General features: G+C 36.6%; 1 protein-coding gene across 1 annotated transcript in view; it reads left to right on the top strand.

Moving 5' to 3' along the window:
- The window catches only part of galnt9 (polypeptide N-acetylgalactosaminyltransferase 9), a 97,638-nt gene that overhangs the window by 67,361 nt on the left and 15,946 nt on the right, over positions 1 to 14,331 (top strand). The window contains exon 6 of the mRNA XM_084113457.1: positions 2,655 to 2,772. Within this exon, the coding sequence (XP_083969583.1) occupies positions 2,655 to 2,772 (118 nt within the window). The remainder of the gene's footprint in view (positions 1 to 2,654; positions 2,773 to 14,331) is intronic.

The following is a 14,331-nucleotide window of genomic DNA, read 5'->3' as shown; positions in this document are numbered from 1 at the left end:
AAATGAAGGACAGTCCAGTTCAAATGTCTGTAAATAAGCAATTAGTCGCTCTATGGGGATAAACGCCATGAATGCTTATAATATTCCACAAAACATTTTCAAGAAAGACCACCTTGGCTAGGCTGTACATGAAGTGTTTATAAAAATGCTTAAAAGTGCTTATGGATTTTATTATGTTTTTTTGTTTTGGAGCATTGAATCACAGTGTTCTTAATTTGGCTTTTTGGCATTGATCAACAGAAAAAATATAATTTAATGTAAAAATTAAGATACATTTTTATAAAGTTATCTAAAAAAGCAATGATTTTATTTACTAGGAGCCCTCTGATAAAATCTGTGTTTTCAAGAGGGTTCATTAGTTAACATTAGTTAATGTATTAATGAACATGAATGAGCAATACATTTATTACAGTATTTATTAATCTTTGTTGATTTTAATAATGTATTAATAAATTATGAAAGAGAGAGAGAGAGTATAGCATCATTTTATTTGCATATAGCACTAAATGAAATTCAGACATTTTTAAGTGTACTTATAATACTTTTGGGGGTCACTGTAAACTGAAAACTGTGCTTGCTATTAAAACATGCTGTATTGTGTAACTAAAGTAGCTAACTAACTATTGTTAACCTTATTTTAGTGTTACCCAGTAAATTATGCATAATTACAAGTAACTTAACCTAAACCAAACTCTAACCCTAACTGTAACTCTATAGTAAGTACATGTAGTTAATTAATAATACTCAGTACTTATTTGAGTAAGTACAATGTAACTATGTCACCTTAATATAAAGTGCAAACAATTGATTTATTGAATTGATTATTTAATGGACCTGTGCTACATTTTTAGCTAAAGTAGTTAACTAATGTTAAATAATGAAACCTTATTATAAAGTGTTACCAAAATATGTTTCAAAACATTTGCGTCTGCTCGCAAAACTTTTGTGTTCCCCAGCGTTGCATTTTCCTTCACCATGTCCCTTTAGGGCTTCCGTACCTGAGAATTGAACCCTTGATCTCAGTGTTGCTTGCGCCATGCTGTACAGTATTTTGAGCTACAGGACTGCATTGTAACCAACCAAGCACAGACAACTGGTTCTAAAGTGTGAGCTTTAAGCACATCACATCGCACCAGGAACGTTGTCTTCGCTGCACAACTTTTGTAAAGAGAAACACAATTAAAGCAATGTTGATGTAGGTAAAACATTTTCCTTAAGACAGCACTGTTTACTCAAAGACTTGGACTCTTATATATGTTTTTTTTTTTCATTCTTTGTGATCTAAATAATGGATCACAGTAGAAATGCTTGTGCATCTAGAATTTATTACCCTCTCAAAGCAGCCCACCTGTGGTTAGCCAACAAACAATTCACTTTCAACCCACCAGCCATGCACCAAACCTAAAAATACATTCAATGACAAATTCATCTTGAGTTCCTGAAACACAAAAGATCTTTTGTCTGTGGAGATTTGACAGCCTCAGAGGCGGTTCAGAATCGTTCTTGCCCCTTGCTGTGTTCGCATCAAACCTCAGATCTGACCCAAAGGTTGTGTAAGAAAGGCAAAATTTTAGAACAGTTGCAAGTGAAAAGTAAACTTGGTGAGCAAACTTTTGCAAAACTCATAAACTACATATTGTCTGTATGACTCCAACACAAAAATAAATAGAAATGTTTTATTTAGCAACCGTTTGAGGAGCGCAGAACGGCTCTCTGTGAGTTCATGTAGAATGTTGTTGTCACGTCCGTACAAAGTGAACTCTGTGTGAACGTAACCGTATTAAGGACTCAAATACAGGACTGACAACCGTATTCTGTTGCTGTGTGAACTTGGCATTTGCCTGGAAATAGAACACAGAACCATAGCGTTGCTGGCATCATGTCCTAGCATGCCAATTAAACATATCAAAATGATTAATTATATAAAAGAATCTAATTTTGAAACTACTATTATTATTTGAACACCTGAATCATTGGCGTGTCTGAGGGTCATTTCTATCAGAATCTTGTCAAAGAATGACATTTTCTTTGAATTCAAAACTCTTTAAAAGAAGTTCAGTATATATCTGACCTGGGAATGTTGGGATAACTGCCTTCTCAGCAATCTGCCATATGTGGAGTTGTTTTAATATTGGACGCTGAGGAGAAAGAAACCAAGTGGGAATATAGGGAGAGCGGAAAGAAAGAGACCCACTTACAAAAACAAATAAACACTTCTCTACTGTATGCACGATTACTCTCACCACCCAGTCTCTCAGTGGTGTGTATTTCTGTTTAAACACACACAGTTTCTAATTTACATATGACTTCTGGCTCATCTCACTCCCACTCAACAGAAATTCTTCATGCTCTGAGAGAGGGCAGATTCTGCAACCTCTGATTCGTAAATGATTTCCAGTCGACTTCTCTCTAAGAGCTATTAATTAATAGCCATGTTCAGAGTCAGCTACTATCTATCTATCTATCTATCTATCTATCTATCTATCTATCTATCTATCTATCTATCTATCTATCTATCTATCAGCATGTCGATTGGTCTGTCATTCATTTATCAATCTATCATTCTATTTATCGGTGAATCGGTCTATCTGTCTGTCTGAATGAATAAATAGGAATACACTGCTCATGTACATGTATTTGTGTCTTTTTAACAGGACACCTGCAATGATTGGCTGTTCCTTTGTTGTGGATCGTGAGTATTTTGGAGAAATCGGATTACTTGACCCAGGCATGGAGGTCTATGGAGGAGAGAACATTGAGCTTGGTATGAGGGTAAGTAGGGTCCTGACCAAAGCCATATTTGTTGCCTTAGAAAAGCAAAGAAAGGCAGTCGACACAAAGAAGTGTCTGCCTTGTTAATTTTGTTCTTTTGAGACATTCACAGACCAGTGTATTCTCGTAATTGGAATTCATTGAGCAGATTCATGAATTGTAATTTCTGAGAGGGTCGCATATATGAGACCCTCTCAGAAATTACAATTCATGAATCTGGCCACCCTTTCTGTTAATTCACAGGTGACAATATAATTAAGTCTATCTACAAAGCTTGAGCATTTGACATAAGTTTAATTACATTTCTTCATGCTTTCATGTCCAAGGCGTCATACTAGAGACTGTTTTGGGGGTAAGCATGCAGATTCCCCACTCCATCAAGGAGTAAATGCATTGCCCACAGGAAATGAAAGTACTCAGTGCCAAATTACACAGACTCAAATGCTTTAAAGGCAGTAGAGTACAAAGAAAGTAGATTCCTGCAGCTGCAGCCCTGAGAGAAATTTCATGGCCCACATGGTCTGTGAGCCTGTGGAGAATTGAACTTGTTTAAATTCAGAAACTGCTCTTTCTGTAGGGTGTCGAATATCCTTGGAAGATTTGCATAATTTGGATAAAAATCCTTTAATTCGTTTTAAAGATTCAGTACCAGTGTTGGTTGACAGAAAAGTCTTTTCAGCCTGAAGATAGATTGAACTATAGAGACGAATAGTATTGTTTGAAATGTCTAATTGAAGGTGGTTTAAATTGTCTGTTTGTTAAGTCTCAGTGACAGTTGATACAATAGCAGACTGAGTCACTTGTGGGTTTCTTTGTAAGTAGTTTCCTGTTATGTTGTACTTTATCTTACATACAGTTGTCAGTCTCAAAATACCAAAATCAGCATCAACAGTGTTGCTGAAAGGTCAGAGGCATTGTTTTTTCCGTTATTTTCAATTGATTGGTATTGATTGAAATTGCACAGTGACTATTTGCACCCCAATAGTCTGGAGAATAGTGCACATGTTCAGATATTTTGCGTAGCTGCTTATGTGCCGATACTTGATTTTAAAGACATATTTGTTTGCTTTTTGTACAATAAATTATAAAGTATTGAGTTTGGTTTGGTCAGACATATCCTGGCTGATTTCAGCAGCAAAATAAGTCTTGATATTTTTATTGCAAGTTGTTCACAGATTTATGAATATTTCATGGACCACTTTTGAGAAGTTTCTATATATTTTTTATTTTATTTAATATTTATTTTTTACTATTAAAATATATTTTAATATTTTTTTTCTGACCCCAGTTTGAAATCCCCAGGTCTAGTGGGCAAACACAGACAACAAAGACAGATAGTTTAGCCAAAAATACAATGTTCTGTCATGAAACTCTAGATAGGGCAGGCTAATAGGTCCTTAACTTAATCTGCTTGCAATCACATAATTCTCTATAGGGCCCAGATGATTGGTTCCTACCGTATCAGTAGCCAATGAGCTCGCTGCTCAACCTTCAAATACTCGGTTAGCATTTTCTGTAAAAGTTGCAGCGCGCATCATAAAACCTCCACCTTCCCCAGCTCCACCTGTATAGATCTGCTACGGGTAATTCATAAAGGATGTTTTGTACAGCAGCACCATGTCTTACTTGCTCACAGCAAAAAGTGGCACAGGCTTATCCCACTCTATCCTATTTTACCGTAAGCATGTGATCTGCATGCGTCCCTAAATTTGCATGAGCCCAGCAGACAATGTGAATTCCATTTGTTCCTTATATGCTGCAGAAGATTTATTGTAACAGAAAAAAATTAGAGAATAGCCAGTTTTGCAAATGCGTCCCAGCTTTGAAATAAACCAAATGCTTATTGATGCCGAACACAGTGATGGAACATGTGATCCATCTCAGCCTCTGATTAATCCTCCGAAGCAGCTCATTCAAGAGGAATAACATTTGACTGACAGCAACATATTCAATAATTAACCTTATGCCACACCAAATAGACAACCTCAGTTCACTTCTTAAAGAGATTCAGAGGTGGGGAGTCGAAGAGAAGACATTGTAGAGAAATTGGCACTGATTAAATAGGTAATATGAAGACTAAAAAACATTAGGAAATATGTGCAGCGGTATGATGGGAGTTTAATTTGTGTGAAGAGTACCAAATGCCCACAAGGGAAATTAAAACTGCTTTAAAGTGGCTCAGAAAGAGCTGAATTGACACTTACAGCCCAAAGTAATTGCATTTTAGTGTATATCAGTTAAATCTTATCCTGAATTGACATTTAGCTCTTTTACCAATGCAAGTAGGAGTTCATATGCTGGGGAAAGGGGACTCACAGGGCTCCGTTGAGTGGTATTTTATAGTATGAGGATTATCAATAAATTTGTTTACTTTCTTTACCAACTGTACATTTTTGGACTTTGTGCCTTTAATTTACATGTATGCACTTAGCAGATACAGTTATTTGAGTGACACTACTGAACTTACAGTGTGTGAAGATGCAAAATGCTGTAGTGAAATGTTGTATTATAGTGTGATATATAAACATTAGGGCTGTCAAAATTAATTAAAATATCACTTTTTTGTTGTTTTGTCTTCTTCAGTATTGTCAGTGATTTAAAAAATGAACTATGGCAATAGATGGAGATGTCTTTTAAAAGATTTATATAGATTTCACAATTTTCTGCCGTCTTTTTTCCTGCTTTATTCAGGTCTGATGAAACTAATGGCGAACAAATTCGGCGAGACTCTGTTGCTCAGATACAGAGCCAATTCTGCAGAACCTTTTTTAATGATTCAAAGGACGTAATGAGATGGATTTCATGTAGAATCACATGTAAAACACAACCTGAACAGAGGCTAAAGCAGCAAGTCAGACCTCCAGTGACTTTTGTCCTTGCTTCAAACCTTCCAAAAGGGAGCAATTTTTTCATTATGAACAGAGGCGAGCAGGTCTTTTCCATCTGTGGTTGCTTCACTTCACACCCACACACACACATACGTATGCTGTAAGGCAAATACAAAACAAACCAGTGAAGAGAGAGAAGGAAGATGACCTTTGGATCATGTTGGGGAATTGTAAAGCTTTTAAATTTTTCTGAGCAGCATCTTTGCTTGAGGTTGTATTGTACATTCACAATTGGTTTGCCCTTTGGTCAATCGAATGCAGCTTTAATGGACTCAAAGGCATATATTTTGTCCTGTTGATATGCGCTATGGGAAGCTGCTCGATTTCTGAGAGTCTCTCGTTGCTTTATGTAGATAGATGGAGTTCATCTGCATAACTAACAAGTGACTATGGATCAGTGCAGCTTTTCTCTTTAATTGGGTTATTGGGGGAATATGTTTTTTAGCTGTTTTTGAAAACTGGCTGAGACACGGAGACAGAAAGCTTTCTTTAGGAGCACATTCCCCCGTCTGTGTGTATTATATTTAAGAAGATCAGCAGACTCTGAAATGTGTACAATCTCAGAACTCTTTAAGAATCCCAGACATTTCAAGGTAATATCACAACCGATCTGATATAACCAGCTGGACGACAAATAACTCATCATAACTGGAATGTAGTCTGATTTGTTTTAAAAGGGTCAATCATGAGCAAATGCTTTTTCCTGACATTCTCTATTGGGTTTAGGTCTGGAGACTGGCTAGGCCATGCCAGAACCTTGATATGCTTCTTACAGAGCCACTCCTTGGTTATCCTGGCTGTGTGCTTCGGGTCATTGTCATGTTGGAAGACCCAGCCTCAACCCATCTTCAATGCTCTAACTGAGGGAAGGAGGTTGTTCCCCAAAATCTCGCAATACATGGCCCCGGTCATCCTCTCCTTAATACAGTGCAGTCGCCCTGTCCCATATGCAGAAAAACACCCCCAAAGCATGATGCTACCACCCCCATGCTTCACAGTAGGGATGGTGTTCTTGGGATGGTACTCATCATTCTTCTTCCTCCAAACACGTTTAGTGGAATTATGACCAAAAAGTTCTATTTTGGTCTCATCTGACCACATGACTTTCTCCCATGACTCCTCTGGATCATCCAAATGGTCATTGGCAAACTTAAGACGGGCCTTGACATGTGCTGGTTTAAGCAGGGGAACCTTCCGTGCCATGTATGATTTCAAACCATGACGTCTTAGTGTATTACCAACAGTAACCTTGGAAACGGTGGTCCCAGCTCTTTTCAGGTCATTGACCAGCTCCTCCCGTGTAGTTCTGGGCTGATTTCTCACCTTTCTTAGGATCATTGAGACCCCACGAGGTGAGATCTTGCATGGAGCCCCAGTCCGAGGGAGATTGACAGTCATGTTTAGCTTCTTCCATTTTCTAATGATTGCTCCAACAGTGGACCTTTTTTCACCAAGCTGCTTGGCAATTTCCCCGTAGCCCTTTCCAGCCTTGTGGAGGTGTACAATTTTGTCTCTAGTGTCTTTGGACAGCTCTTTGGTCTTGGTCATGTTAGTAGTTGGATTCTTACTGATTGTATGGGGTGGACAGGTGTCTTTATGCAGCTAACGACCTCAAACAGGTGCATCTAATTTAGGATAATAAATGGAGTGGAGGTGGACATTTTAAAGGCAGACTAACAGGTCTTTGAGGGTCAGAATTCTAGCTGATAGACAGGTGTTCAAATACTTATTTGCAGCTGTATCATACAAATAAATAGTTAAAACATCATACATTGTGATTTCTGGATTTTTTTTTTTTTGATTATGTCTCTCACAGTGGACATGCACCTACGATGACAATTTCAGACCCCTCCATGATTTCCAAGTGGGAGAACTTGCAAAATAGCAGGGTGTTCAAATACTTATTTTCCTCACTGTACATTTTAAAGATGATTGCCATAAAGAGCAGCAAAAATGTTCAGTTTTACCTCAGTTACTTAAGTTTCTTTACCATAATAGTTTTACCATAAATAATAGTTTTATTTTCTTATTATCATATTTCTATTTTATTATCTGTTATTTACATTTTTATTATCATTCTTTTTTATGTTTTGTGAATGCTTTTTGCTGGCCAAAAAGTTATGTCCGCACAATTTGGCATGTTGCATTGCGTTATCACAAATAAAAAATTTACTCCATGCACAACTACGCAATATGCTTTCAAAATCTTTAAAAAAAGAAAAAGAAAAAAAGATGTCAATTTTCCTTGCCTCATAGCCTAATTTGTATTATATTTGTCTTATAAGTCTTATAATGAATATATTGCTTGACAGCTGACAAAACTAATAATATGGCACAGAAATCTCATAAGGAGCTGAGCCAAGGAGATGTTTGTTCCAATGTTTCCCTCACTGTACAATCTGAATTTATTTTCTCCTCTGAGGCAAAATTGAGCTTTATAATTCCCATTAGGCTTAGTTCACCCTGCAGATCTGGAGCGAACTCATTTGACCTCCCCTGTTCTGTGTTTAGTGAAGAGAAAGGAGATGAGAGATGCTGGTGCTCTTTGGGGGTGCTTGGCTCCGTTATGGCTCGTATGAGGTTTTCGATACATCCCACAGATCATGCAGTTTCAGAGGACTGGTTCTCCGGGAATGCGAAGTGTCTACGTGTGTGTGTGTGTGCGCGGGTATATTCTCCCTCCGTGTTGTACTTGCTCATCAGTGTACACCTGTACCAAGAGAGCTAGTAATTTTGTGCTTCAGTTGAGGCGCCAAGTTTTGACAATTTGTAAAATGGAAGGAATGGATGGCTGTTCTTCTTTTCATGGTGGCTTTCTCTCAGCTTGGCGCTCTCAGCTGGGGCGGCCTGAGTACTCTTGCAGCTGGCACCGGGAGGGAAAAGACTACAGCTTATCAAACACATATAAAAGGAAAAGAGCAAATGTCAAGAACTTCAGAATTTAGAGTAAGAGCTTGTAAAGCAAAGAAAAGATGGCATGAGTTGAATTTTAAATAGTTTCTTCTAGAACTGGTGCAACTGTTCACAGACTTATATCGTCATATTTTAATCATATGCTACAAATGCACATACTTTAGACATAGAGAATATTGATAGACATAGAATATCATGAATACTTAACTTTGCTACTTCTGATACTGTGGTGGTAAATATCAATAGAGGAACCTTCAAATATACTCTACCGTTCAAAAGTTTGGGGTCGGTACGATTTTTTAAAATGTTTTGAAAGAAGTCTCTTATGTTCACCATACATTACATGCAAAAACAGTAATATTGTCAAATAGTATCAAAAAAAAAATTCTATTTGAATATACTTTCAAATGTAATTTATTCCTGTGATGCAAAGCTGAATTTTCAGCATCATTACTGCAGTCTTCAGTGTCACATGATCCTTCGGAAATCATTCTAATATGTCAAAAACAGCATTTATTTTAACTGTAAATGTCTTTACTGTCATTTTTAATCAATTTAATCTGTCCTTGCTGAATAAAAGTATTAATTTCTTTAACAAACAATTACTGACCCCCGCATTTTTAACAGATGTGTATGCTACGGTGTGTATTACAAAATATATTTTATTATTCAGGTACCTAGCTATGAGAGCATCAACTGTAGCTCAGAAAGATTTTCTCCAAACTGTTGCTCTGGTATGACAAAAAAAAAAAAAAGTTTCAGTAGACCAAAAATTCCAGACAACATGAGCTGTGGAAATTATTCAGTGATCTAGGAGCTTTATACAGGTTTTTACAGCGGATGCCATGGAAAACACAGAAAGTCTATTCCTCACATCCTCGCTTTCATACCTGTCATGGCGCTGCTCTGAATAAGGTCTATAGTGCCCCTAGTGGCAGTTTTAATTAAAAATATATGTGCTGTCTGAAGAACTGTAGAGTTGTGAGATTAATAGCGATCATTTAATTCTACTGACCACCATAGTTTTCGACAGAAATAATAATAAGAAATAAAAGACAAATCTCCACATAGATTTGTCTATTCTCTATTGCGACATAAAAACGTAATAGTTTGTTCTTGTATCTTTCTGCAGAGTTTCTCCCTGCTATTTTTGCCTTTATCTTGCTCACATGGGAAATGAAGGGTAATATTCTCTGAAAACTGCTTAGCAATGAGGAAAAGCTCTGCGCAAATAAATCTGAATGCAATTGAACCTCTAGTGGGTAGAAAAACAGATGTTAACTTACAAAGTGAGTCATTTCTAGATAGCATTCTAATAATTTGTTTTGGCTTCATAACTGACATCAATTATTTTATTTTGCAAAAAAAAATTCCCCCGTTTTTTTTTCTCACTCTCACATCTCAAATGTGTCATACATGAAATTGTACAGCTGCCTGTATATATTATAAAGAAGGTCCCTCACAAGGGGATCGTCATGGTGGGGGGTCCTTGACCTCAGATAGTTAGCAACGCCTTATTTATAATATTGGGCCTTAGCGTGCTTGCATTTGTCTGACAGTTTAAAGCCAAGCCTTGATTTATGATATCTAACATCCCTGAGCTTAAACTTTACATTAACCTTCAAACATCACTGCATTATATATCATCACATGCTCTGCCTGAGAAGATTGTTTTTCCTGCTACGCTCCAAGAACTCCACAGCACACCACCTTCACGAGTGGCTTAGACATGTAATGTGAATTGGAGCAAACATTTACTGTATCAGCCTTGAACAGGAACCATAAACCTTCATTTACATCAAAGGATTAAGTCATATTTGAATGCCAGTGTGTAAATTCTTCTTTTTTATGTGACATTATGATAAGTACGTGCCATCATCCAATCCTATTTCCTTATGTCGTGTTTATCTTCTTCATGTCTTGGCAAAAACTATTACTATGCAACTCAATTCAAACAGTTTAAAGATCCTCGGCAAACACAGTTAGCGACGACTGAGGGGGAAATGATAATTCATTTAGTAAAGCTCACTAGCAGAAATGCAGCCTATGCATCTCATCCTGTCCTGGGAGGGAAAATGAATATGTAATTGGAATCTTAAACTGAATTATTTTTTTATTTTTTTGAGAATGTCCCCAAAGGGCACAATAGAAAAGTCGATTATCCTATCCGAGTTGCTCACAGTGGACATATGCTTTCAGGCTCAAGGCTTCTCTTTCATACTCCAGTAGCCGACACGTCTAGCCAGATTTATCCTTCCTGTCCAAGTATAAGCTCAAAAAGTCTAATTTGGGTGTTGTTTAATGGCATGCATATTTATACGTTTTATTTTATACCAGTATAGTATTTATGAATATTTTGAATTAGATTTTATCTTTATATTTATGTTTTTATTTAAGTTTAGTTTAAGTTTAAGTCATTTTGTTATGTGCTATAGTCATTTTTATTAGTTCAGTGAGTTGCTTAAAGTAATAGTTCACTTCAAACTGAAAATTCTGTCATCATTTACTCACCCTCAAGTTGTTTCAAAACCTGTATGAATTTCTTTCTTCTGCTGAACACAATAGAAGATATTTTTAAGAATGTCTCTTACCAAACAGTTGATGGACCCCATATTGACTTCCATAGTAGGATAAAAATATTATGGAAGTCAATGGGGTACATCAACTGTTTGGCAAGAGACATTCTTCAAAATACAATATCTTATTTTGTGTTCAGCAGAGAGAAAGAAATTCATACAGGTTTGAAACAACATGAGGGTGAGTAAACGATGACATAATCTTCATTTTGAAGTGAACTATTCCTTTAAGCCTAGTCCCAGACTAAAATTATTGAGCTGTTTTAACTGAAAACAACTTGCACTGCCATATCTTAAAATATGTCAGTGTCATTGTTTTGTTTTAAGATGCACACCAGTAATTATTTTTTAGCACTTCATTAAAAGCTACTTAAATGTCCTAATTGAACTAAGACCTAATCATTGCTTAATCTAAGCCCTGTCTGTGAAACTGGGCCTTATTTTGTTTTATTTCAGCTTTATTTCAAATAACAAATATGTTGGTTTATGCTGACTAGCTTCTGTTTCTGCCAAAATACCACAGTAGCTATGGTTATCTTAAAGTAAAATCATAGTAACTGATTATGGGACTCTTTCAGGTTTCCTTTTTGGTTGACACTGATTTCCAATACCAAGTTCCCACAGTTTTACTATAATAATTGAATTTACTGTAGTATTTTGACTGAAAGTATGGTCAGTTTGGTCCATTTTTTGGGTAATGAGACATGGGGCCCTATCATACAATTGGCGCAATGCAGTGCCAGGTGCGACGCAAGTGTTTTTTGCTAGTTTCAGCCCAACGCAATTATCATTTTCACGACCTGCGCCACGTTGGTTGAATAGCAAATGCATATGCACTCATTTGTGCACCCATGGGCGTGCTGGCCTGAAAACAAGGTGTTCAGGCGCATTGTTGGCTCGTTGCTATTTTGAGGCAACTGAAATAGACTGCGTCATTGACCATCTGAAAAGTGGCCTAAAGTCAATGACGCAATTTGTTTTTTTGTTATTTAAAGAGCGCGTTAGTAATATGCGCTTATAGGCCGACCATTTTTCCCGTCGTTAAACTAGCAAAAGTGGATTCGGACAAGCAAGTGCACTTGTGCTGTGCGCTTTAGACCATGCGCTTAGATTGATAAAATAGGGCCCTTGATGTCAAAATCATTTTTAGTAGATTTTTGCAATCTCAGTTTGAATTACCGTGGCACTTTTATCTATCTACTGGTCTGACAGCATTAAGTCATGGCCTTTTATTGCTATTTTTATCATTGTAATGATCATCAATAGCGGCGGATCATTGAAACAGAAAGCACAGGCTGGCAAGAGGGTCCAATTAAATTAGCCAGTGCTTGATCTGAACCGTACATCACATAAAACCGTCTGATATAATTAACGTGATTAAAATAATATATGGCAAAGCTTTGTCTGTTCCCTGTCATAGGAAGAATGGGAAAGAGAGTGAGACAGAGAATATAATGCTCGGGGAGCGAGAGAGGAGGAGCGGAATTTTCTCAAAGGGTTGGGATGTGTCTCAGAGGATAAGATGATGTAACGTTTTTTTAAAACAACTGAAAATACATCACTCAAACTCTGTCCAGACGTGGTTGATTAAGAGTTAGAGGGAGGAGTTAATGAATTGCACCAGCTGATAGCACCATTATTTTGCTTGTGCTTTTTGAATTGTTTTAGCACACAGTTCACTAAAGGAATTATGCAAATCATGTAACTGCAAACGCACCCACAAAATCTGGGCTGAACGCATTTTGCTCACCACAATTGCCAATCTTCAGGGGTTGGTTCTGATAGCTGTAGGTTTTTGGAAATGCCTGATTAAACTGGATTGCAGATGGTTTGTAAACAAGAAATACAGCAAACATTCTCCCTGTTTAGTGCTTTCCCCTCAAATACAGCTTTCAAACACACTCAATTCAAAAGTTTGGGGGTCATACTTTTTAATACTTTTATCCAGCAAGGATGCATTCAATTGATTAAAAGTGACAGTAAAGACATTTATATTGTTACAAAAATGCTATGTTAAATAAATTGCTGTTCTTTTGAACTTTCTGTTTAACAAAGAAGTTTTCAACTCTGATAATAATAAGAAGAAATGTTTCTTGACAGCCAAATCAGCATATTAGAATGATTTCTGAAGGATCATGGAGTAATGATGCTGAAAATTCTGCTTTGCCAATACAGGAATAAATGACATTTTACAATATATTACAACAGTTATTTTAACTTCTAATACTATTTCAAAATATTACTGTTTTTACTGTATTTTAATCAAATAAATCCAGCCTTGGTGAGCATAAAAGACTTCTTTCCAAAACATTAAAAGAAATCTTACCAACCCTAAACTTTTGAACACTAATGTAACATATATTGTCATAACACTGAGCTTGGTGGTTAAAATTACGTGCAATATTTACAGCAATTTTTATTTTGTGTTGATTTTATTTTGTATTTTTTGTTACTTTAATAATTGATTTTCTTTTACTTTTTCTTTTCATACTTATTATATTTTCTTCCTGGCTTTAGCTCCTTACTGTTGTACTGCCACCATCTTGTTCTGCATGTGTTTTTTGACCTTGATGCCTCTTCTCCAGACCGCTTAATTACGGCTGGAAAAAAAAAGAAAGAAAAAAAAGTGGAACTCAGTAATGACAATCCCTCCCTCTCGGCATGAGGTAAATGTGTTTCTGTCAGTGCTGTTCAACAATCATCATTTCATCAACATGGCTCCTGAGTCCAAAGAGAGTCTGATTTGTTTTACTAAGGAGCTCTGCAGGAAGACGTGCAGGAACGTGACCTGCATGCCACTGACCTACTGTCCCTTCAATCATACCAAATCACTCCCGCTCGTAAGAAAAGAAGGTCAAATCTAAACAGTAAAAGAGACCATTTTTATTGAGGACATCTTACATAAATGCTATTATTTATTCAGTGATACCCTGTCATTCAGAAGCAAGCATAAAAAACAGAGGTTATAGCTGGATATGAAAGAAACCACTGAAATGCATTGCATCGACTCTGTTTAAACACTTACTTATGCAGAGCTGAATATTAAATCTTTGATAAACAATGCCTTGCTAACAAAACGTGTGGCATATGCATCTGTGCATTTTCTTTAAATATGCCTTTTTAAAATTTCAACTTTCTTTAGTGTGTAATGTTGCTGTTTGAGCATGAAAAAAGGTCTGCAA

Source organism: Abramis brama, assembly GCF_963993115.1.
Source record: "Abramis brama genome assembly, chromosome: 5".
NCBI lineage: Eukaryota > Metazoa > Chordata > Actinopteri > Cypriniformes > Leuciscidae > Abramis > Abramis brama.
Note: the sequence above shows the minus strand (reverse complement) of the source record. Positions and strands in the feature narration are given on the sequence as shown.